Source organism: Passer domesticus, chromosome 14, assembly GCF_036417665.1.
Source record: "Passer domesticus isolate bPasDom1 chromosome 14, bPasDom1.hap1, whole genome shotgun sequence".
Classification (NCBI taxonomy): domain Eukaryota; kingdom Metazoa; phylum Chordata; class Aves; order Passeriformes; family Passeridae; genus Passer; species Passer domesticus.
In genome coordinates, this window is record NC_087487.1 from 14,670,020 (window position 1) to 14,695,521 (window position 25,502).

A 25,502-nucleotide genomic window follows, 5' to 3' on the forward strand; every position below is an offset into this window, starting at 1 on the left:
TTTATTGTCAAAAAAACCTCAAACTTTACTTGTGTTTCTCTCAATAAATAATTTACAGTATTTACAGGCGGTGACACTCCCGTGGGTCTCAGCGCAGGGAGGAGCTGGGGGGGCCTTTTCAGCATGGCCCCCCTTTGCCTATGTTTTTTTTGTTTTGTTTTGTTTGTTTCCAAGTATCGGGTCCTTCTTGGCCACACTTCACCTTTAACCAGAACTGGGTCAAACACAACCAAAATAAAGTGCTTCACTGTTTGCTTCTAAAACAGGGATACCCCAACCACCTCACAGCATCGGCCACCACTGGAGCACCCACCAGGACAGAGGGAATGAGCCAAGCCATAAGCAGACTTTCCTTGGATGGAAACTGTCCCTAAACCACAGCATGCCATGCCATGGGTGATTATTTTATAGGAAGGGGAGGTCTGAAGGGAATTATTGACCTTGTTGGCACACTGTGGCTGGGCCAGCTCAGGCAGCTTTCAAGCAGAACTGTGTGCTCACAGGGAGGCTGTGCACAGCTGCATTTAGCTGTGGGGTAAACCTCTTCTCTGCCCAGAGACAGATTTTGGCTTTTAAAAGGTGGGTTTTAAACTTCTAGGGAATATAAAAATTTGTTTTGTCTAGAACAAAGGAAACAGAAAGCCCAAATCAGCCTGGCTGAGCATTAGTGCATTGGGAAATGAAACTGTCCGGTGCCGTGGTCCAGTGGCTGCTCCCCTCAGCACCTCCAAACTGTGATATCCTTATTTCAAAATCTCCCTAAACAGAGTATCTGGGGCATCAGCAAACAAAGCAAGGAGCAAAGTAGTAAACACATCTTTTTGTTTCTTTTCTTTCCTTAAACATTTAAAAACCAATTACATCTTTTCATCTGTACAGTCACACGAGATCAATGCCAGGGCTCTATATATTAAAGAGACAATATAAATTACATCAATTGACACAAGTTTGCATTTCTCTGCTGCTTTACAAATGGAGCTCTAGAGCTGTAAGGACACAATGAATAGTCATGTTCAGTATTTACACCAGGCTGCCTCTTGGCACCAGTTCAGACTGCCAAACCAAGCCTGTTCCCACCTCTTTTGGTGCTAAGCTTGTCTCATCACGCCCAGAGACCTCCCTTTTGAGAGCAGGAGGTGCCCCCGAGTGTGACATGTGTTTTGGGGCTTGTTTCTGGGAACTTCCCCCTGAGGAAAGGTGGGGGAAACCCACCAGGAGGTCTTGGAAGGCGCAGACCAAAGGTGGTCTTGATGTTTGTTCAGTGAGCGATGGGGTGAACCACAGAGGAATGTGGAGTGGAGGAGATGGGCAGCACTACGTGATGGGGGAAGGAGATTATGGATGGTTTTGAGGCAGGGAACAGACATCTGGAGGCAGCTGGGGGGGTCCTCTGCTGCATCCCGTCTCCTGGCTGAATTCTGACATTGCCCCATTTCTGATTCAAGCCCAGAAGGGCTTAAGGTGCAACTGGTCTGCAATGGGGTTGCAAGTCGCGGCCCCAGGATGGGGAGCAGAGCAGAGACCTAGCAGCAAAAAAAAAGAGCACCATGCTCCTGCTCCATCCCAGGGCTGGGCCAGGCCAAGCCACAGGCAGGGAGGGGCTGGAGGGAGGTGCAGGTTGGGTCTCCCACTGAGCAGCCACCCTGCTGCCAGTTTCAGGGGACCAGAGAGTGAATGGTGTGAGGAACTCATCCAATGCTGGGCAGAAGTTGCAGAAACCGCTTGAATACTGGCCAGGTTTCTCCCGTTGCCATCAAGAGTCCACCGTGGGTCCAGGCAGAGACAAGGGAGGCAGGAGTAAAACTACTGAGTGAATCAGCCAGGTGAACTGGATAAAATAGGGGACGCCTTTGAACCACAAAAAATGCAGGCCAAGGCTTGAGGAACGTGTCCTCCTTCCACTCAGAAGGTGCCTGGCACCAGCAGCCAAGCAAGTGTGGGATCATTGCCCACCATTTCGGCCCCTTGCACCACCTTCTGCAACAGCAGGGCTGTGGGCAGAGCAGGAAAAGCAGAGCCCAGCCCTGGTGAGCAGGACATCCTGCCCTGCTGTGCTGGCCAGGTCCTGTCTCACTGCTCCGTGCCCTCCTCAGGGGCTCTGCTCTCTGAAGACAAAGCCACGTTCACACACGCCAGTGTCACAGTCACCACGTGCACGGCTGGGACCAGGGGAGTGCTGCAAGGGCTCCCCAGCACCCACTCCAATGGCAGCAGGAGGAGGGGGAAGTGAGGAAGGTCCAGACAAGGTACAGTCCAGCAAAAACTCCTGACTGGTCCCACTGGCAGCACATTCCTCCCAGGCAAGAGCTGGGAAGGTGGAGGACTTGCACCAAGAGAGAGACTGAGGTCTGAAGACAAGCCACATGGCTCTGATGTCCAACCCCTTGTTTTCCAACACCTGCATCTCATCCCTGGTTGCCTCCTGCTCCCCTTTCCCTTCTCTCCAAGGTGTGAAGGAGCAAACCTCTATAACAAGCACAACCAACACAAACACAGCAGTGCTACCCAGAGGGTGGGATGTGCTCCCGTGGGCGCCGTGTTGCCCGGGGTCAGGACCCGTGTCCTTTCATAGAGGTGCAGCTTGTCTTTGTTGGAGTGAAGCATCTTCACGTCCTCAAAGGCATAGTAAGCAGCCAGCATAAAGTTGACATCCCCCGTGGTGAGGAGGTCAAAGACACAGGACTGGAAGTAGAGGTCCTCCACGGGCAGCTTCTCCCGGCACTTGGCCGTGGCCGATTCGTAGGTGAAGGCCTCGGGGGGCGCGGGCAGGCTGGGCCCCTTCCGACGGGCACGGCCCTCCGAGGCCTGCGCCGAGCGGATGGTCTGGAAGTCAATCTGCTGGTTGGCTGGACAGCCACGGAGGCACAGGTAGAGGCCCTGACTGTCCCGGTCCTCCACGGCGTTGACCACCTCCTCTGGCATGCGCACGGCGAAGGTGAGGTACCGCCCCACCTGCCTCACCACGATGGTGGTGCCGATGTATTTGGCCTGGATCTCGATGTGCTGCCCCGACACCTTCTCTGTGATCTTCAGGCTGTTGGCCCCGTGCTTGTCCCCTCCGTTCTTGGAGCCGTCCACAAAGGCAGCGGGGAGCTCGTCCATCTCTGCCTGGTACACTTTCTGATCCACGCACTCCTGGAAGCTCTTGAAGATGATGGTGAGCTGTGGGGGAGGAAAGGAGCATGGTTACAGCCAGTGATGACCACCTGAGAGCACACAGCCACCACCAGCAGTGGGGTGGGAGGTGGAAGGGCTGGATGCTCACTCCAGACAGGAGCGTGACCTTCAGGCTCACAGTCCTTCATCCTAAGAAGTGGCCCTGACTTTTAGCCCCCAGACACGGTGATCCTGCTCCAGCCAAAGGGTGAAGACACTTGTGAAGAGATCCAAGACCCCGAGGCTTGACTGAATGCACCACCTGGATCTGCCTGTTATCTCCAGGCCCAGCACAGGAGCTTCCTTGCAGCTGGAGCTGGGTGGAGTATCCCTACTCACAGGCCTGTGGCAGCATGCCCGTGCACGCAGCACTGCCTTGCCTCCAGGGCTGGCAGATGGCAGCAGGGATGAGCCCTGGCTCCCTTGGAGGCGGTGGAGCTTCTCTTCTGACTCTCATGACATTTACATCCCAAGGGCTGGACCAATTTGTTTCCCTAACCAACTGCAGACCAACAGGATTTCTCCCATGGGCCCTCAAACACGTCCTGCTCCATCTCAACCCCACAGGCACACATGTGCTCAGCCTGCTCCAGTGGGATGGCCCTTCTGGGGGTGACTTCGTGGTGGCCTTGGCAGTGCTGGGTTAATGGCTGGACTCAATCCTAAGAGTTTTTTCCCAGCCTTAATGATTCTATGACACAAACGTAGCCCAACGTGCCTCCTCACCCCTGGCTGGGCTCAAACACAGGCCCCTTCCAGAGGAAGAACCTCACCCTTGCTCTTCCCTTGCTGGCCTGGATTTTGGAGGGAAGACCTGGGGAGGAAAATGAGTAGAATTTGCATGTACAAACAGTACAAACTACGTTTCCTCTTTCAGCTTCTTGCACCTTTCTGCCCATGAGGGAAAAGAGGCAAAGGGGACCTCCTGCCATGTGGGCCCCGTGAAGGGGGAGACTGAGACCTGGCCAGAGTGGAGTGGGGCTGGAGAAGAGAGCAGAGAACACAAAGAGCCCCAAGCACTGAGTGCTCCCATCGTTTCCAGCAGCACAGGGCCCACAGCAGGGCTTCCCACAGCTCACGCTGCAGATCTCATGACTAATCCCTCCTCACCACAAGCCTTCGAGGCAGATAAGGAGAGAAAAGGCTCAATTAAGATGGTGATCCTGCGATCCCACCAGGTCCTGGGATCCTTAAGGACCACTTTCCCCAAGCCAGAATTTCTTGCAAGCTTCAGCAGGTTTTGATGTCTTTTAGCAGGTAAGGATATCAGAGCATCATTAAGTATTTTTAGGGGGTTTATCTGGGACAGGTCACTGCCAGTTCCAGCTCAGGATAAAGGGGTGACATCCAGAGCAGAGAAGCAGCCCCTGTTCTACATGTGCTTCTCTGCTCTCCCCACACACAGGGAGAAGCAAAACTCCCAGACATGGTGGGACAGGACATTTTCCAAAAGCAAGAGGATGCCTCCTCTGAGCCTCCCTCTTTCTTTGGCACAAAAAGTGCCCCGTTAGCTTTAGAGCTTGTGCACCAGGGGCAGCACACCAGTTCCTCAGCTGCAGATCCCTCCTGGAGCTGAGCCTGTGACACACAAGTCCTGCTGTATCACAGCAGCACATTTTCACTTGGGCTCTCTGTGTTTGCCTTGTACCTTCAGGATGTTTATTTAGTCTGTCAATGCACCTCCAGAACAGACTGTTCCCCACAAAATGTCTTGACTTGGCTGCAAACCACAGAGACAATTACAAGCCTGGGTAGAGGGGAAGGCAGTGTGAGGAGCTCAGCTCCCTCCAGGCTTTTCCTGCAAGCTGGAGCCTCCCTGGAGGGCAGTCCTGGGTTTGCTTGGGCCTTGGGGGTCCCTCAAGAGGTGCCAGCATCATTCCTGATCCTGTTCACAGCAATACCAAGGTGGGAGTACTTTTAATTTACACTCTCTGGCTTGGCCATGAAGGCCCCTTGAGGCCTTCAGCCTGCCCGCTGTGATGGGGCTGGATGTGCTCAACAAGAACCACATTTCAGTGAAGGCTGGGGTCAAAAGAACAATGGACATCTGATATTGAGGGACAGACATTAAAATTCAGAGGAGCTCAGGCTCTGTCTTACCCTCCCCAAGGAGATGTGGAAATGGGGGAAGACACGGAGGAAAGAAAGGCTGCCCTGAAGCCTCTCTGCCCTCGCCCACCTCTGTCCAGGGGGACAAGGCTCACCTTGCTGGTGGCGGTGGCTGACGAGCCAGGCAGCACTGGCGTGTTGGTGACCTGCACGTTCAGATAGTTATTGTCTATGAGCGGCCAAGCCCCCTGCACCTTGCAGGTCTGGAAAGTGTCCGTGAAAGTCCTGAGGTGGGGGTCCCCAAAGAGCCCGCAGTGGGTGTAGTTGGGGGCGGCCGAGTGCTTGTGGAAGCTCTTCTCGTAGTGGCAGATCTCAGGGCTGTCGGAGCGCTCCTGGCTGTCCCCGGGGGGCAATGTCCGGAGGCGGGGCTGGGACGTGGGGCCATCCTTGGAGCAGTTGTGCTGCACCATGAGGTCGTCTATGCCATGCACGGCCGAGTGGTAGGCCAGGTCTCCCCTGCAGGTGCGGGCGGTGCGGCGCGTGCAGTGCGCGTAGGCCCGCAGCGCCGTGCAGAACTCCGGCGCCTCCTCCGCGCCCAGGTGGTGCGAGCCCGACGTGGCCGCCCAGAACTCAGAGTTGCACTTGAGGATCTTGCATGGAGATGTCACTGCGGGAGGGCAGAACACAAGGGGGTCAGTGCTGGCTTGCCCGAATCTAGCCTGTCCAGAGGCCGCGTCCTCCTCCCGCGGCCCAAACTCATGACACCGGCCCGGCCGCGTGACGGGGCCTCGCTCGCCAGACGTGACCCTCTCACATGACCCAACTCTCATGCATCAAAGCCAAAGAAACCAACAGGATCTGCCCCAATTGAAGCCAAAAAGGGAAAGAACATCCAGCCTTTAGATGAATGATCATGGGGGGAAACCATGGTGTGGAAGAATGGGACATATTCATAAGCAGTGATAAGGGAGGATCATTAATGTGGGGGGAGATGCAATGGGGTTTTTAATGCCCTTTTAGGGTTTGACATTCTAAGTTCTGTGCTGCATGAGTTACTGGGCACTGTATCCAGACTGATCTCTACCAGCACAAAGCACTTTTCCTTTTCCTCCTTTACGGGCTTGGGAAAACAGAGTAGCAACACAACCACTGTGCCCAGGTTAGAGCAGGACCAGTGCCACGACCCACCCTGCAGCACGGCCAGAGGCCATCCACCATCACCACAGCAGTGATGCTGCAGCGCTTGTCTCCATGCCTCCAGAAAGAAGCGGGAGCCAAAAAACCTTTTTCTTGACATCTGTGCGGCTCTGCCCAGCCCTGGGAGCCCGTTCCCCACCACGGCCCGCTGAGAGAGAACAAGAGGTGGAGGAGAAAAACCGGCACAGCAGGTGCGGGGATGGCAGCGAGCCCCCGCCTTCCCTTCCCTTCCCACCCGCCGTGCGCTGCCCAGGCGGAGGCGAAGCCAGAGGCTGCAGGGCCTTTGCCGGGCTCAGCCGCAGCCCTGGTGCTTCCTGGCAAGGCGGTGGAAGGCAAAGAAAATTCAGATCCTGTTTCTTCCCCCCACACACAACGTCTGCTCCCTGGGGCAGTGTGGCTTCCCTGGAGCAGACTTGAAAGCAGCTGTGCGAAAAGCACATGGCCACGGCTGAATGTCGCAGACACTGCTCTGCCCTGCCAATTTGGAGTCTCGCTGGGTGAACCCAGGCTCACGCTACTTAAAATTCATGGCATTTTCCTTCCTCTCCTCTTAATCGACCCCCTCGGAACGCTTGGAAACAGGATGGGTTCAGGCAGAAAAGGCAGCAGGAGGAGGAGAAGACAAGCCCCACCATTTCCAGATGCTTTCATGGTGCCTTTTGCAGGCGTACCCATATATTCCTGTCTTGGGGCTTGTTTAGAAGGAGCTTGGCAGGACATTTGTGCCAAAAGTATCTCAGATTTGTTTAGAAAGAAAGTTACAAAACCCAGTATTGTTTCAGGGAAAACAGTATGCTCGAGTTTTAAACATCACAGTGCTGGAAACCTAAACAGAGTTGGTGCTGGAAAATCAGAAAGGGAGACTTAAGACTGTAAAACACTGAGCACTTCAGCTGTGAGAAACAAGCCAGTCTGCTCTCCGTTTTCAAGAAGACTGAAGTGCAAATAGGAAATGGTGACAGGTTCCTCACAGTTTTAAAATTCATGTTTAATAAACTCAGATGCTAGCAACGGCACCAAGAACCCGTGAGCTGCTCGCTCTTGGCAGCATCCCACTTAAACCTGCAAGAAGCTCTGTGGAAAGCCTTTAACTCATCATTGACCAGAGGTGACTCAACGACAAGGTTCTGACCTGGGACATGGGCTCATATTTCCGCATGTAGGGGTTAAATTTAAATATTTATTATTTCACATCCCTCTCTTGTTCATCCCAGGAGTGTGGTTTTCCAGGACTGTCATAATGGAAGGCGGGAGTCAAAACAGCACACAGGAGTGTGACCAGTGCCACCACTGCTTGTTATCCCCAACCCTTGTGGCATCAGGCAATTAAAGTCATTGCTCTCCTAGTTGTTATGCTAATGTACAGCTTGAGGATGCCTTGGGGTTTCGTGTGGCAGAAGGTGCTGTCACTGCAGCCCGACCTGCCCGGACAGCCCCAAGAGAAGCTGGTGGACACATCCCTGGACAGGCAGGAGCCACACACCCCACAGCTCAGCAAGGCACCAGGATGCACTACACAGAGCATCCCATCCAGGGAGCAGCGTGCAGAGTGCTGGCTGCAGCACTTTGCCTGCTCCAGCCCTTCAGCTGCTGCATAGAGAGGATTTTTTCAGTAGGAACAAGCCCACTGCCTCTTGCTCTTTAAGGACTTGCTTGGATGCTTGGATGAGGAGATGCAGGCGTGAGCTGTGGCTGCCTAGGGACAGGGAGGGCCCGGCTGAACAGCCCCCCAACACCCAGAGCTGGGCACATCCTGGTGCTGAGCATCCCCCACTGCTGCCCTGCCCGGGGTCACACATGACTTTATAAGGTACTGAATTAAAAAATCCCGACCAAAGGGAGAGCAGGGAAGCCCATCTCCTTCCTCCCTGCGCCTGAAGGGGGAGCGTTCTGCTCTGAGATGTTATCGCTGCACTTTTGGCACCGATCCCCTTCTGGCTGTTTCGCTCAGGGCCCCATATAAGGCCAGATCTCCAAATCCAGGTGCCCCAGCACAGCAGGGCAGTGTGTGAGTGGGGCCGCTCACGCCTGGCCTTTCCCATGGACATTTCCCCAGCCACCCTCATGGCAAATCCCCCATGCTGCTGGTGAGGGACCACAGCTGACAGAGGCTGTGGAGGAGAGCAAACACGACCCTCACCCCTCCCAAGCAGCCTTGCCTCGTCCCCTCTAGCAGCAGCTTTGGCACAGTGGTGCAGGCTCATTTGTACCCTGGCCAAGAAACGATGTTTATTCAATTTCGCATAATCTATTTTCCATCGACTCACAATGGTTCTGTTTTTCAACCACAGATGACTTAGCATGGAAACAAATCCCTCTCAAACAGGAACCCAGCACGGCTCTCCTGGGATCTGTGAGACATCCCCAGGTCTGGGTGATTTCTCGCCCATGGCACAGCAGCCTTCATCTCACAGACAGGTGACTTCGACCCCTCCAAACCACCTCCCAACCCTCCCCATGATCTTCTTTCAAGGCCTCAGTGCCACTCAAACCATGGTAACAAAATTTCCTTTATTATCTTGAAACCAACGGTTTCAGAAAGTTAAAGCCAGAAAAAAAAAAAATCAGAAAACCACCTGGATTAGAACAGCCCCCCTCATATCCCCCATCTGTTCAGGGACACTTCCCGTGAGGACTCCTGAGGTCTGTGCCCACTGAAAAGCCACCTCTTTCCTCGGGCAGGATGTTTCAGGAGTTTATCACCTTTACAAAACACGGGTCTTGGTTCTAAGTGGATTTTATCTGACTTCATTGTAAGGACATAAAAAGAACCAGCGATTTTCTCCAAAGCAGTAAAAGGTCCGTTAGTAACCAGTGTGTTTCCCACAAAGATATTTACACACTGCAATCAAGTCCCTTGTCAATCCTCCAGATAAGCTAAACGGTTTGCACTTTTAAGTTCTCGCTGGAAGGTGTTTGCCCAGCCCCACCATCAGATCTCCTTCCAGCAGCCTTGTTTCCTGCACAACCTACCACCCCGACAGGGCACAGGGATAGAGACCCGCTCACAACTCTCCCGAGGTCAGCCCTTTAACCGGGACACTGCACTGAGCAGGCAATGAATGAATTGTGACCTTTCCCTGAGCTCCTGGTTTGGAAAGCCCTGGTCCTCCATTCAACAACATCCCACGGACCACCAAACACACGCTCAGGGCTCTGGGGTATCACCCGACCCTAGCTGCACTGCTCTGCCCTCATCATCAGTACACTGATGTCAAATTGAATGTTCAAACATATGCACACATCTAACTTTAACAGCGTTTAATTGTCAGTGTCCCCCTATTCTCCCTTCACCGGGTATCAAGGAACCTGGATTTCATTTACCCAAATCAGGCTCTTACAGAAAACTAGCACAAAACCAACATTTCATCTGTTCTCCTGTAACTCCTATAACAAAGAGAATGACTGGAAATTAATTTCTGTAAGCAAAAGCCAATTCTTTTAAGACTCTTGAATGCATGTTCACCAGACCTGTTAATTTTAAAGTGTTCACTGCTAAGCAATGTTTTTTAATATCCTCTTGGTTCCTAACGGGCTGGAAAGTATTTCATCACCCACATGTGATGCAAATACATCATCCCGCGTTTTTCCAAATACACGGATTGAAGTGTAGATGTGCAAGCCTCACACATGCAGTAAAGGGCCTTTTTGGAGAACACAGTAAAACGTAATTACCTTTGGCCTCAGATCTGAGCACCCAGTCTTAGGCTCCTAAACACATATTTATTTAAGTAATCTAAATAAACATATTTGTGCTGACACCTCAATAGGAAAGGCACGATTCTCCAAGGTGCTAAATACCAGCAACATTTGCCAGCTTCAAGGAGATTTGGGCTCCTCTGCTCACAGGCAGATAGACAGCAGTCACCACCAGCACGAAAACAAACCCAAAAATGTAAACAAAAATTAAAAAAAAATCACATTGCTCCTTAAAAGCATGGCACAAGGGATTGCTTCCAGCAAGGTATCAGGAGTCCCAAGCAAAAACGGAGGGAAAGAACATTGTTATTCATATCCAACCCCTGGTGCTGCTCCTGTCCCAGGGGGTGTCCCCATGAGCCATTCCTCATGGTGGCCATGCTGGACCCTCATCTTGATACCCATGGGGGTCGCGAAATTAGATACAAAGAAGGAATTTTTTTACAATTAGGGCGCTGAGACACTGGCACAGCTTGCCCAGAGAGGTGGTGGGTGCCCCATCCCCGAAGACATTCAAGAGACCCATGGAAGAGGGGTTGGACGGCGCGACCTTTAAAAGCCCCTTCCAACCCGAATCATTCCGTGATTCTATTTTATGACACGGATCAGCCGGCGCCTTGTCACACCAGGGAGAGAAAGGAGCGATTCGGTGCAGCCCTGATGGATGGGATGTCACGGGCAGGGACAGCTCTCCCGCACCCCACGGGGCACCGCGGGGCGAGCAAGACCCAAGGGCCACCTGACCCAAGCCTGGTGAAAGGATTTGTGCGGGAAGGCAGCGCCGGGCTCTTCCAGCGACCTCCTTTGAACTGTTAATCAAGCACAATCTTGCAGAATAATAGCCTGGTTATTATTGCCTTGTTTGCATAACAAAGAGGCCCAATAAAACTGATTTGACTGTGCTCAGAGGGGGTGTGAAAGATCAGCCCTGAGAAAAGAGCTGCAGGAATGCAGCAAACTGCTCCAAAGCCTCAACCCAGGAAGAAAGACAATGCAATTTGCCATCAAGAAAAGCCCAATAGACCAATAAATTACCCATGTGCAAAGGGATTAGATCAGGTTTCAGTTGCACTGAAGTGGGGGGAGGACCAGGAGGAGGGGACTGAAGGAGAAAAATAAACCTGACTCTCTTAAAGAGCTGGGGCTCATATTTTGCAAGGGTGTGCTTGTGGAGGTTGGCTCGGAGGGGCCACCTTCCACGCTGGGGCCGGGGTTTTGCGCTCATTTCCAGCGGCAAAAGCAGCAAATGCATTAAATCCAAGCAAAGGCCCTACTTTGTGTACGACAAAGTGATTCTAGATGTACCCCACAGTGCACCTCGCACCATGCAGCTTCCTTTAACCCAATCCTTGTCTTGCTCAAGAGGATGCTGGGGGAAGGAGAAATCAGTTCCTTGAAGTCAGAAGACGAACACAGAAGGATTTTTCTCGTTTCAGCTCGTATCAATCGCTAAAGCATCCGGAGGACCTGCCATGGCCACCTCCTTTCTGTCCTCAGCACCGAGTTCACGGCCCCCCATCTCTCCTCTGCAGGCATCACAGAGACACAGGGCAAGTACAGGCAGGAAACCAGCAGAGTCAGTGTCTTCACCAGCTCCAGCACAAACTGCACGCTGCCGAAGGAGCCCTTGATCGCTGCTGTCACTTAGTCAGCTCTTTTGGCTCCAGACTCAGCTTACGGCTGACCCGGCATGCTCCGCGCCAGCCACGGCAGCGCTCCCCAGCCCCCAGCCAGCACCGCTCCTCCTGGCTCACCTCAGCATCCATGTGCAGGGAGAAGGGTGAGCAGACACCATCGGAGAGGGCATCACCCATGGAGCTGCCAGCCAGGGCCGTGCTGCTCTGAGAACTACCAGCAAACCCTGGGGAGTTCAGCAGGCATGATGGGCTGAGAGGGGGAACCAGCGCAACAGACACCGCAGCAACAGAGTCACAGACTTTGTTCTTGAATCTTCCTCCTGGGATTCAGGCCTTAGTGCTGCCTTTGCCTCAGCTGTTGGGCTTTTGCCTACTCAGAGGAAGCAGTGCCAGTGGGTGGTTCAGGAGATGCAGGTTTTACTCCTCCACGAGCTGGTGGATGGAGGATGAGCAGGGAGGGAAGCGATAAGGCAGTGATCTCTGACTCCTCATCCGCAGAAGGGCACTAACAAAGCTGGCTCTCCAGCAGCACAGTGTGCTGCAGGCTAGGAAGCCGTTCTGGAGCTGCACACCTGACTTTCCCCGCTGGGAGTGCACCTGGACACTTTCACCAACAGTTCCCAAGAGCTGGTAAATCTCCTGAGGCAAACGGTCCAGTTTAGAGATGAGGACACTGAAGGATGTTAAAGCTTTCACCAAAGATGAGCGCCGTGGGAAGAGAGGTGAATTTGCACTCTCATGCCCTTCGTGAAGCATCACCCTCACCTTCCTCTTCAGCCACCACCATTCATGTCCCCATCCCTCTAGAGCAGCGGTCCCTGGATAAGGTCACCTCCGCCAGCCACCCCCACTGCCGGGTGTTTCAGGTTTCCAGCAGACATCTCTCTCCCCACGCCAGAGCTGTTTTCCCAGGGTGCCTTTGAAGGCAGCGCTGCCACCCACCAGTGCCCGGGGGCCCCCCAGGTGTGGCAGCGGGTCCCTCGCCCTCCTCCCCCTCGCCCGGGCCGCGGCAGGGCTGGCAGGGAAACGCTTTCTGCTCACAGGTGTGGATTCCCTCTAGGAATAATCATCCCCGCTGTGCTCTTGTGAAATTTCAACCCTTCAAACGCAGAGGTAAATGAGATACAAAACGAGGAGATGGAGAAAAGCCCGGAGCACATAAATCTGGATGAGGCAAATTTATACAATTAGATGTCTGCCAAAAAATTGCGGCATCTCAATCGGAGGCGTTGGCTTGCGCAGGGCGTGGGGTGGCAGCTGCCCGGCTGGAAGGCAGCAGCCCCACAAGTCCATCAAGACACCAGACTGATTCTGGAGCCCCACCTGGGGGTGCAGGGGACCCTGTGGATCTGTTCCTGCAGGCTGGGCTCCCACCCAGCACCAGATTCCCTCCCCATCGCTCATACCTCATGGAAGCCACAGTTCATCTTTCACAGCCACAGACCTTCAGAGGTTTATTTATTTTTAAATGCTGCCTCTCTCCTGGACTCAGGTTTTACTTTTAAGAAGAAAAAGTAACTTTCTAACTGGAACCCACTCCCCCAGTCGGACTGCTCCCCCACTCATATCCCAGCACAGTGATGTTTTCTCATCACTGTGGGCTGGCAAAGTTTGGAGTCATGTCCTGCCACATGCCCTTGTCATCTCAGAAAGGGCCAGCTGGAGTGTGTCACACAGCAAGAGAAAAAGGTAGCTTGTCCAAAACCCAAAATGCCATAGATCATTACTAAGGCTTTGGGGACCAAAGTCAACAGCTGTCCAGGAAGGAGAGGAAACCAAGGGAGGAGAAAATTCTTTGGCCTCAAGTAAAGCTTGCTCTCTGCCTGACCCATAAAACCTGCACATCAGGGACAGCTCTGCTTGCTGGAACTGAATGGCCAAACACTTCTGGATGCTCATGTAGTGCAAAGTGGGACTCGACACCCTTCTGAAGGACCTGCTGTCCCTGCAGCTGTGGGGACATGAGACCCTGGGACCCCACACACCACGGCCAGGCCATCAGACAGAGCGGCTCAGTCTGCGCCTACCATGGCTGTGTGTGTGTCGGAGCCAGCTTGTTCTCCGCAGTGAGAGCCCGATGACTTCATCAAGGGGATGGCATCTGGTTTTGCAGTTGGCTATAATTCAATTCTCCCCCTTGCTGCAGGAATTTCAGCTGGTGGAGCAGTGATTTACTCAGCCGGGCTGCACTTGAGTGCAAAGCAATCTTGAGGCTACAATCGAACGCACTGTTATTTTGAGAGCTCACAGACAAGGGAATAAATATCCTCTTCTTTTCATCCCAGTAGCTGCCAAGTGCAGGCTACAGAGCTTTTTAAAGGCATTTAGGAGCTCTCCTCTCCAAGTGCACTCTGGATGCTGTGCACGGTCAGGCAGGACCTTGCCTGCACAGCTCACTCCTGGTCTGTGGCATCAGGATGGGATTTGCAAGGACAGCCAGACACAGGCCAGGGCACCCCCTCACCTGCATCTCCATGCAACCCCCATTTTCCCCATCTCCGTCACCCCAGCACACATCACTCCTGAATTCCAGCAGCCCTGACCTCACCCCAGCCCCCTTCAAACCACCTGGGACCCTGAGGCTTTTTTGGTCCTGGGCTCCTACACTCCTACTTACTCCAAGTCTGGTGTCTGCTCTAACAGGAAAAGCAAATCAGACCAAATCAAACTCATCCAGATGTATCAAATGCCTTCATGTTTGGCCTCTTTCACTGTCTCACCAGCTTTATCCCTTGGGAGCAGTAGGGCTTGGCTGTGGGATCCCCTGAAGGACTGATGGGATGAGGAGGGGCTTGCTTGGGCCACACACTGCCATGCCAGAGCCTACGGATGCTTTATGGGATGTGCCCATCAGGGAGCCAGAAGAGAGACCACAAAACTCATTGTCACTGGGGCCACAGCCTGGCTCTCCAGGGACAGCAGGTCAGGGCAGAGCTCAAGAAGAGCCCCCAGGTCAGGAAGTTTTTATGGTTGCCCAGCCCTGTGAGCACTTTCATGTGCACATCCGACCCAACACAGCTGTCCAGGCCACAGAGAAAGAAACCTCCACTGTTCCCATGATAAACCAAAGTCACTGTTAGCACTGCCTTATGCCCAGTAACCAAGGGCCAGGAATTCCATGATTTTCTGTGGAAAAAAGCAACATATCCACCCCATCTACAATAAAAACAAGGCGCCTCCTTCCAGCCCCACAACGTGCCTTGCTGGCAATGGCAGAGAACTCCCTGTTCCAAGTACGAGACCAGCTCCAAGCTTGCAACAAAACAGGGAAGCCAAAATATTTCCAGGTTTACGTTTGAATCCGTCCCTTCTTCTTTGCCCTGACAACATCCCGCACAGGCGCGTTCCTCCCCTGCCTCCACCTTCCCCAGGATGGGGCTCCATGTTCACAGCACTGTGGGGCTTATTTTAGCCTCTAAACCACCTCAGTTTTGGCTTAATGCTGCCATCACCTCCCTGCTGCTGAGACAAAAGCTATTTATTGACTACCTCCAATAAGGCTGGATCCTTATCTGTAATCCACTGTGCTGCCTGCATGGACCAAGAGCAGAAAACTCCAAATTTTTATGGAGGCAGAAGTGTACTACAGTCAAAACAGCCAAGCTGAAAACAAACAGGAAAAGCCAAAGCAAACCTGAGCCTGCCACACCTGGGGCTAAAACACCCAGGGCCAGATTCTGAAAGTACAAAAGGATTTTCAAGAAAACTAAGCACAGCCTGTACTGGGAGGCACAGGTTTGGTTCTTCACCCAGGAGATCAGGGTCTCAGCTGGGCGAACACCCATGAGCAACACTGGGACTTGGCACAAGCTCCAAGGAGAATTTCTGCCAAGGAAACTGTGAGCATGGCGTGCTCTGCCCAGACCTCCTTTCCCCAGCTGCCTCACGGTCACCCTGACCTACGGCCAGAGCACCCAGCCCAAGGGCACTGCACGGTGTGTGCTGCCCAGGAGGCAGCAGGGCGAAGCCATCAGTGTCGGAGCAGCACAAGTGGGAATCCAGCCCGGGCTGTGAGCGTAGGGGGGGTTAAGCAAATAAATAAATAGGGCAGGACTCGGCGAGGCACTGATCTGACACGCCGAGCGCCCGCTTGGGCAGCCTCCAGCGGCCCTGCTCACCTGGGGCTCCCAGGAGGGCCGCGAAGCCTCCTTGGCGCTGGGAACCCACAAATTCCCAGGAAGCATAGGGAAAAAAGGAGCAGAAGGATACAGCAGGGAATAAATCCCCCTTTTCCCCTACCTTCCCACCCACAAAGCTTCCAAAAAAGCCCCCAGCCTGCTCCCAGCCCACGGCACGGGGAGCCCCGTCTCCGCCTGCGCCCCGCTCCCGCGGGCTCTGGATCGCCTCGTTCTGCCAGTTCTTTGCACCTTATTTGACTGCTGAAGGGAGAATCAAACAAAGCAGCCAGCCAGATCTCCTATCAAGTTCTTTCTTGCACCGTAAATCTCACAGCCTCGACGCTCTGCAACTCAACTGCTCCAAAAAGGGCGTTAAGCAACACATACGGGAGCAGCTCCAGAGTTTCCAGAAAAAAACCAGGGGGTTCAGCTTCCAGCCTGCTGGGAAGTTTCATGGGAAAAGTGGGGTCCAGAGAGACACCTCAGTGCTAAGGGCAGCGCTGGAAAGGTCTTCCTGGAAGAGGGCGAAGAGGGCAAAGATGGGAGGAAGGGCGTAAAGCAGTTATTTATTTATTTCCTACATGTGTGTGCAAGACTACTTCACCTACGGTTATGCAAAAGAAAGGCAGAGGCGATTTAAAAATTAATAAATTAAATTTTTTTTAAAAAATTAAAGTTTTACTAAAATAAAAAGGGAGAAAGAAAACCTCTAAGGTTTAAATCTCCCTTTCTCCCTCCTGCTTTCTCTCAATTTTTACCCCCCTTGCAAGTGAAAAAAAAAAAAAAAAAAGAGGTAAAGAAACTGGAGAGTTTTGGAAGGAACAAATCCGCCTCTGTGGACTGGGTTTCCCCTCCCCCAACAAAAACAAGCACTCAGGGCTTGAAGGAATTTGCAGGCAGAGATCTGCCAAAAACATTGTGAAAAACTATGGGGGATTCATTGGAAACAGATGGCGTTTTCAGCTGTAATTCTGAAATTCTCCCCTTTTCTGACACAATACAAACATCGGGGCCGGGGGCGGCGGGGGGGCCGAGCCCCGCGGCGGCTGCGAGCGGCCGGCCCGGGGGTGCCGATGCTCGCGGGACCATTTGGTTGCCATCCCGCCCTCGGACAGCACAACAGCTCCCGGCCCAGCCGGGGCAAGTTCTCCAAGCAAACGAGGCTGCCGAGCCCCCAGAGCCGAGCGGCGGCGAGGGAGAAGGGGCGGCCGCCCGGAGCGCCCGCGCATCCCCCGCCCGCCCGCCCAGGTGCGCCCCGCGGCCGCGCTCCCCCCGCCGGGGCCGAGCGACCCCCGGGCCCGCACCGACCCCAAACCACACCGCAAAGACCCCCCCAGCCCCTCCGCCTCCGCTCCCCGGCTCTGCCCTCCGCGGGGGCTCGGAGCGTGGAGCACAGCAGGAATTTCGGATGGGGGTGTTTTGTGTGCGGGTCGCCCCACCAGTGTCCCCCCTTCCTATCGCGGCAGCCGGGAAGGGCAGGACAAGGTAAGCTGGCGCTGTCAGGAACACCTCCCGGCTGCCTTCGCCGCTTTGATTTCCACCATCTCCTTCCTTGTGGGATGAGGAGCGGGGAGACAAAGAAGATGAGGTCAAGGAGGAACACCCACCGCAGCTGCTCGGGGAACGGGGAACTGGGGGTGCACGCACCAAAACTGAGCCCCACTTGCTTATTTTAAACATGTGGCAAACTGCTGCGAGGAGAGGGAGAGGGAAAGAGGCCCAGGGACAGGGGAACGGGGGCGGCGATCCAAGGGCTGCCAGAAACACAAGGAAAAAGTCTGCAAAATAAAGAGGCTGTTCCTTACCTGAAGGGAAGATGCAGAGAAAGACAGGGAGGATTTGGAAAAGTCCCAGGGCTGTGGATCCTGCCCCTCTCCCCATACCCATCCATCCAGCTCGAGCTTTAACCACTATCCTCTCCCTGGAAGAAGAGTTTAAAAAAAAAAAAAAAAAAGGAGAAGGGGAGAGAGGAAGAGGGGGAGAAAAAAAAGGGAAAAATAAATCAATCGAAAGAACTTGAGGGGAAAAAAATGAAATCAAAAGCCCCACATGGCTCCGCGGAGCGCGGCAGGCACGGGCGGCCCCAGCTCCGGGCTCTGCACTGAAAGATTACACAGACTTTTTCTCCTTCTTCTCCTCCTCCTCCTCCTCTCCGTCCCCTCCCATCGCAACCCAGCCCCAGCCGTCAATCATCCCGCTGCCTCCCAATGCCTGCATCCTCCGGCGCGACTCCTCCTCGGAGCGCGCCCGCCTCCCCGGCCATGCTGCGGGAAGGGGCGGGAGCGGCCGCGGCCATGGAGCCGGCCGGGGAGGAGCGGCGAGGGAGAGCTGGGGACAGCCCGCACAGGGGGCTGGAGATGGGGATGGAGCCGCCGAGCTCCGCCGTGCCCCGGGGGAAGGGGTGGCGGTGGTCTCACGAAGGGCTCTTGATGTGTGCCACCATCGCAGCTCGCTGGCAGTTTGGGAGAGGGGCTTCCTCCCACCCCATCGGGTCTCAACACACACTGTGCCTTCCCCGCCCCTCTCCCATGCGCCTACCAAGAGCCCTCTGATCCAAAGAACAAGCTAACCCGGCCCTGGGATCCCAGGCCCCAAAATTAAGCAGTTTGGGGTAAAGGGGCTGTTGCACAGCAGAGGAGGGAAACTGAGGCAGGGAGGCTTTAGGCAGCTGGTGCAGGGTAGGGGTTGTGACAGCGACACTGAGGTCTCCAGCCTGCTGGGGGATGGCATCCCCCCAGCACATGGAGCTCCTCCATATCTTCCAGCCCTGGCACCATGGCAGGTGAGAGTTTCACAACCGTTCCAGGTCATTCACCTGCACCTGCACTGGCAGCGGTGAAGTAACCCCAGGTGACTCAGAAACGGCAAGTCTCATAGATCCTTATCATGAGACTGGCACTCCTTACATAGGGGCACAGCTGTCAGGTACCCAAACCCAGCTGCCAGCCCACCAAGGACCGATGGAGATGAATAACAATACCTAAACTCACTCAGGACCACCACCACTGCCTCCTCTGCACCACCAGCCCACTCACAGACCTGGACGTTCACTGGGGGAAAGTCTCACCAATTATGTTGGTAGGATTGTCCCTGGGTCTCACTTTTAAGCCTCCCTTAGAGACCCTCTGAGCAGGGGTCTCTAAGGGAGAGCACTGAGCACTCCCAAGCGGAGACCAACCCTGAGAGAGCTCTGTCTGCTCACAGACCATCAGATGGAACAGCAGCTTGGAGCACACAGGCATTTGCCTGCTGGGTTTCAAGATCCTGCTCTTTTATCCCTCCTGCAATGCCACAGCATGTGGAGGTGAGCAGATTGGATCTGCATCCCCACCATCCCAGGGGTCTGTGCCACCCATGAGAGGGCTAGGCCAGCAGGAAGGCATCCACTTAGCTTGGATCTCAAAAATTTCCCTTGAGGGATGTTTTAGCCACAGTGAACTAAGACCACTTCTGAATGAGGGTGCCTACGAGTGTAGGCTTTAATGACTTCCCTGTTTTGGATCATTCGCTCTCCTTTGATGGCATGTCCCCTTGCCATCCGGATGTTTCATCTCCTTTCTTTTGGGGTTCTTATGCAAAGAATAAAAGGATGCTGGTTGTTTTACACCACCCTTCTCCCAACTCTGTAAAACCACGCGTCTTTCGTCCCGCAGGTTGGTATAAGCTGGGATACTCCTTGACATTTCTTCTAATTATTCTTGGAAACCTCCTGTTCTAGCTCATAAACATCCTTAAGCGTGCTTTTTCGAGTGACTGTGGCTTAAATCTCTAATAAGTGTTTGTGATCTCCTTCCTGTCATGGATTGAATCTGTGATCTAGTATAACAAATATCCCATAGAAAGAGGAAGAGGAGATGGGAATAAATATACAAGAAGAAAAGATATCTTTTAACACCTAAATATTTGTCCATGAGGGGAGTGAGCCCCCATGCCTCCAAATGAAGGAGGAGCTTCTCTGGGGCTTTATCCAGGCTGCAACAGGAATTAAAACACTGCAGCTTTTCCATCTGGGACCCAGATGGGATCCAAAAATCCTGTGGTCTTGCCTGCCTAACGGAATATCTGCCTTGGTCCTGCTGGCCCTAGAGCTGTGCTCAGACGGTGTCCACTAAAGTCAGAGGGAGCTCTGTGTGCAGAGGAGCTGCCAGAGTGGGCAGAGCTGGGCAGGAGATGAAAGCTGGCAGGCCGGATCCAGACCTGTAGCAGAGGCAGTGTGGGAGGAACGCCAACTCGAAGCACCTCTTTGTGGGGGATGTCAAACAGGGGCAAATATGTCCAAACCCTGCCAGCTGCTCCTACCACCCAAGAAGAAATGCCTGCTGATGGGATGTGTAGGCAGCTGGAGCTGGAAGGGGCCTGGGGGAGGAGAGAGAGGGTCTGTGAGCTGGGGAGAGTCCAGGAAAAGGCGGGGGGAGATCCAGGGGATGGGGTTCCAGACCTCAAATCCCTTCCTCTTGCTCCCACCCTCTCCTCTTGCAATGCGACTTTTGCTTTCATTTCAAAATGAAAAACATAATTTCTGCTGTTATCCTGACTGATGACATCTAACATGATCTGTTTAACTAAAAAAACCCATCTGAGTTACGAACTTTGAAAACCCAGCTGTTAAATAGCTGCTGCGAGGCTGCTTTGATGGTTTGACCTAAAGCACCACTTTGGTATTGCCGTTTTGGGGCAGGCTGACACATTGCAACGATAGCCTGGAATCCAGTCTGAGGCATTATAGTTAAAATAAGACCCTTGATGGAAATTCTGCCTTTGGTGTAGGGAAAACTGTGCTGCTATAAAGCAACGGTCGGATGCCCCTGGCTCCAGTTTGTAAAAATTTCTCCTTGATTTTGCTCCGTTGCATCATGCATTGCAAATGGGATTGCTGTTCTTGGCACTGATCAAAGCAGCGGATTTCGCTGGAGAAAACAACAGATGTGTCCAAACCGTAACTTCGGGGAGGAAAAGGCCCCAAATAAGGTGTGTTTCTGAAATCCTGCTCCCCCTTACACATTTTTGAAATAAACTTCACCTTTCTGTTTAGCTGAATCAAAGCTCTGGACTTTAAATCACCTACTGAATCAGAGGCTGTGTGAAATTCGGATCTGTGCCCTGCTTTATGGGGATATCTAGGCTTGGAAATGTGGAGCTACTGCGCTTCCCCCAACTTCTTTCCTTCCCAAAGCCCATCCAGGACTCCCTGTTCAGGCAGCGTTGAGCTTGATGCTCCTTGCAAACAGAATGTGGGAAACCACCCACCACTGACATGCAACCACTGCAGCGGCTCAGCTCCGGGGCACAGGCACCTCCGTGGTCATCTGCACGTTGTTGCCGTGTTTGGTGTCACTGTGGAGGGGTGACATGCAAATCACAGCCTTCTCCGAGGGATTTGCAGGATGCTGGAGGAGTCACAGATCCCGTGGGACACTCAGCTGGGATGGCTGGGCTGAGCTTCCCTTTTCTCTGCCCTGCGTGGCTGTGGGCTTCAGTGGGGCTGAGTGAATGTGGCTGATTTGAACGCAGAGGTTTGCAGATGAGGGCTGCCCTTACAGCCTCCCTAATGGAATCATTCACTACCTGTAATTATATGGCTAAAATAGTAAACATGGGTATTTCTGAGGGCTGCAACTAGTAGTTAGAGGAGTGGAGGTCGGGGCTCCTGGTCTGCTCCTGACTCTGCCATGAACTTTCTGTGTGGCCACTTTTCACACCACTATCTCCACACTCCTGCTCTGCCTCAGGACACGGTGTTAAACTCATGGCCTGTCTGGGATAAGCCATAATCACTCCAGCAGGAAACTAATCCTGAAACGCTCTGCAGGGATATGTGTGTGTTTGGGGTGAGCAGCAAAAAGCAAGCTGCTCCTTAAAGGAGGAAGAAAGGAAGTTTGGAATGGAAACTCCCAAGTTGTTGCCTGGAGAGGTTTGACAACTGATCCCAAAATGTTTGTGAAAATAAAAGCAAACATTTGTGCGCTGAGCAATTCCCTTACTAAAGAAAAAAAACTCCTCCTAGTGAGAAGAACCAAAAATACCCCAAAATCTTTTTGCAGTAACAGCCACCTCTGATATCTGCAATTAAATTTAAAGACGTTCCTTTTACTCATCATTCCAAGCTGCTGAATACACATCTAAACCCCCTTCCCGCAGGAAAATGTCCCCCCCAGGATCTCCTTAGTGCCCTGCACTAAACTTTGACATCAGCTGGATGGGGCAGGCAGAGACGATGGCACAGAGCTGGGCTTTGAAGAGTGACCCACTCCTGCGTAGCAAAGTGCACAGAGGAGTTTGTTGGTTTATCTAAATCCTCCTTCCCACTGCTGCCCCTGTAAACACCAGCCTCATCAACCTGGCTGTGTAAAAAGAGGCCAGTTTGAAAGGTGGAAAAAAAATACAGCTTTGTGCCACCAGTAAATGAAATGTAAGAACTCTTTTGTTGACCTGCATCCTTGCATCTGCAGATTAACTGATTATCAGCAACCCCCACTGAAGTCACAGTGGGTAACCTTCTCTCCTCAAATTGCCTCCTCCAAGCCCACAGCCATAAAAAATCACCTCTAAATGCTGAAAAACAGCCAGGCTGCATAAGGAGAAGGGAAGATGGGCTGGCGGAAAACTTCCAGTCTCACCCATGACAGAAAGCAAAACAAGCAGGGATATTTTAAGGCAAACAGTTCATCACACTGACTTTTTGCGCTTGTTAACACTCATTTGTGTCTCTCCCTTTCCCTCTCCTGCAAAGCCCTGGGGGGGCGAGGCCTAATTCCTACACATGGGAACATGTAACCATCTCTTGTTCAGCAGTGTTTGGAGGGCTGGCTGGAATTCACCATCTGTATATTGAATTCTCAGCAGGGAGCTGGTCTTCCTGGCCAGTCTTCTCTTTGGGGTAAATATCAAGCAATATCTCTGTAGTGTATCTTCTTCACATCTGGGCTCCCCTCTAAGCAAAAATAGAAGATGGGCTGGGAGGTTCCCTAGATCACGTTCAAATGGCCAAATGTCAGCTTAGCACAAAAGCTGGATAAGTCTGAACTGCCAGAAAATGATCAGAATCATAGAATCACAGAATGGTTAGAGTTGGAAGGAGCCTTAAAGATCATCTAGTTCTGATTCCCCTGCCATGGGCAGGAACACCAGAAGAATTGCAGAGAAGTGGGTGCTTACCAGCACAGACAGGAGCCAGTCTGTGATGGGACAGTCTTTCTCTGCTGCTTTTAAAAGCTCCTGACATCTCGAGAAAGTGCAAACATTGCTCACTAATTCCCCTCCTCTGACTGACAGGTCAGCTGAGGACATCTCGATCCTATTTAAAGGTGGGAGATGGCATCGAGTGTTTGCAAGCCTGTATCTGCAGCCCTCTGAGCAAGGGGTGTTTGAAGGATCCTCTGGAAAAAGCTCTGTGAAACCCAATCAGCTTTGCCAAGTCTCCTTCTGTCAATTTACAGCAGCAGTGGCCAGAAATACAACCCAACACAGGATGCCTTTCCTGCGTTCTCAGCTGTGACACACTGAGTGACAGTGACCTCAGCTGATTTAAAATTTTGTCCTGAATATCTGAGAAAGAGGCATTCCTTCTTATGGGGGAAAAAACCCCAAACCCAAACAACTTTAATCCAGCACTTCTGTGGTTATTTTGGCAAATGAAAATGGGAGTTTTTGTGAAGAGGGAGCATCTTGGAGCTGGCACCAGGAGTCCTCCCGGGTGTGCCTGGCTTGGGGCTGGGCTGGGATTAAGGCTGAGACTGGGGCTGGGGTTTGAGCTGGGACTAAGGCAAGGTTGGAGCTGAGCTGGGACTGGGATGAGCTGGGCTGGTACTGGGCTGGACTGGGATTGGGCTGGGCCGGGGCTGCGGCCCCACTGGGTGGTGCTGTTATCCCTGCGCCGCCTGCAAAAGTATCCAGTTTATAAAATAAATGCAATCCAACGCCGCCTTAAACCACATGACATAACAGCAGCTTGCGAGCTCCCATTAAAATCTCAATTTGGGGAAATTGATTCTACCTCTGAGCAATTGCGATGCAATTACTCCAACAGGCAGCAATCAAGAATCACATCAAAACAACACCAAACTTTCATCTCCTGCCTCACAACCACCACCACAACAAAAAGCACCTGTCTTGCAAACGCAGCCCGGTTTCCATAAATATATGTAATTTTTAGGAAGGGCAACGTGCATGTCCCAGAGTGGAAGCTTGGACAGAGGCTGCTCTGCCTGGTGCGTTTGAACTGTCCTGTCTGGGGGCTTTATTCTGTCCCCCCCGTCTCCTGGAGGAGATTTTGGGCTATTTACGGGCTCAGGACATCAGGAACGAAGTCGCTCCCGCTGCCCTGCCGCACTCCAGCTGCCCATCCTCCAGATGTGCCCGTCCCAGCCGTGTCCCACATCTGTCCAGCTGTCACCCCCCGCCTTCCTTCCCTCGGGGTTCGTAACCCCCCCAAGCACTTTGCAACCAGGGGAGTTCAGGGGGAGCTTTGTGTCCCCGCTCCGCTCTCGATACCCGCGATCAGCCCCGGGATGAGCAGTCCGAGGGAAAGGGGGAAATATTGGGGAGGATGTTTACAGTTCTCATCCGTGGTCTGCAAGGAATTACTCGATTGACTTAGCGCAGCAGGGAGCAGCTTTAGTGGCAACCATCAGAAGGGAGGATAAATGAATAACCTCATGCATGCCAGCTAGAGGAGCCGGGCAGGGAGCGCAGGGCAGGGGAAGCGGGAGGAATCCAGGTTCCTTATAAAAACGGCCGGGAAAGGGGGAGCCAGGAGGGGACCGGGAGCCTCAACAGGTCCGGAGGAGGAAGGGCCATGCAGGGAGCCGGGGGACATGCGGCCGGGGGTCCCAGCCCCCGCCCCGCTTACCTTGGCGGCCGCATCAGCCTCTCCAGCCCCGCGGGGGTCGGTGCAGGCAGCGGCGGCTTTTTTTTTTTATATATATATTTTTTTTCCAGGAGGGGTAAATAAAACTAAAAATAAAAAACTAAATCAAACGAAACCCAGACGAAATAAAATAGTAAAAGCCCCCAAGGGTGGAAGTGGGGGTGGCGGGGGGGTGGAGGCCGAGGGGCGCGGGCAGCCCCCCGCCCTGCGGGCAGCCCCGGCGGGGTGCAGGCGGCCTCGCTCAGCGGGACGCGGGGAGCCGCATCGCCCTCCCGGAGCATGTGAGAGGCAGCGGAGGAGATAGAGCCAGATAGGGAGGTCCCCTCCCTCCTCCCTCCTTCCCTCCTCCCTCCCTCCTTCCCTCCGCGCACGCTGAGCAGCGTCGTTCGCAAGGAGCGGCGGAGGGAGGGAGGGACAGAGGGAGGGAGGGGCAGCCCCGGCCCGAGAAGGGGGGCTGGGGGTCTCCGCTGCAACACCCCGACCCCCAGCACCCCCTCTCCGTGTGCAGGCAGATAGGGATGGGGGACGTGGAGGAGGATTTCAGGGTTTTCCCGGAGAGGTGGGGATGCTCCACCTGCAGCAAGAGGAGATGAAGGGGAAGTGGGGTTTGGGGGGGCACACCCCTGTCCAGACCCTGGCGTGTGTGTAGGTGCTGAGAGCATCTTTACGTTGACGGGGATGGTGACAAAGACGGGAACTGGGGGCGGGAGGAGGACCCTCAGCAGGACTGTGAAGTGGGGAAGGGATGGAGACCCCAGGCTGCCCTCAGAGCCCCTCAGG

At 53.5% G+C, this 25,502-nt stretch overlaps 1 protein-coding gene across 1 annotated transcript; it reads right to left on the bottom strand.

Moving 5' to 3' along the window:
• RGMA (repulsive guidance molecule BMP co-receptor a) lies at positions 1–24,860 on the bottom strand. The gene is made up of 4 exons (XM_064388530.1): positions 24,705–24,860; positions 17,662–17,777; positions 5,361–5,872; positions 1–3,162 (listed from the first exon to the last, which is right to left on the bottom strand). The coding sequence occupies exons 1-4, from the start codon at positions 24,716–24,718 to the stop codon at positions 2,467–2,469; spliced, it is 1,338 nt and encodes a 445-aa protein (XP_064244600.1). The 5' UTR covers positions 24,719–24,860; the 3' UTR covers positions 1–2,466.
• Positions 24,861–25,502: the final 642 nt, after the last annotated feature.

What these genes read in the sequence shown, in the direction of transcription:
- RGMA (XM_064388530.1), bottom strand. An exon ending in TCTCTGCATCTTCCCTTCAG is followed by an intron (nt 5,873 to 17,661) that starts GTAAGGAACAGC and finishes GCCCTCCCGCAG; the next exon opens with TGACATCTCCATGCAAGATC. An exon ending in CAGCCACCGCCACCAGCAAG is followed by an intron (nt 3,163 to 5,360) that starts GTGAGCCTTGTC and finishes CCTCCCCCACAG; the next exon opens with CTCACCATCATCTTCAAGAG.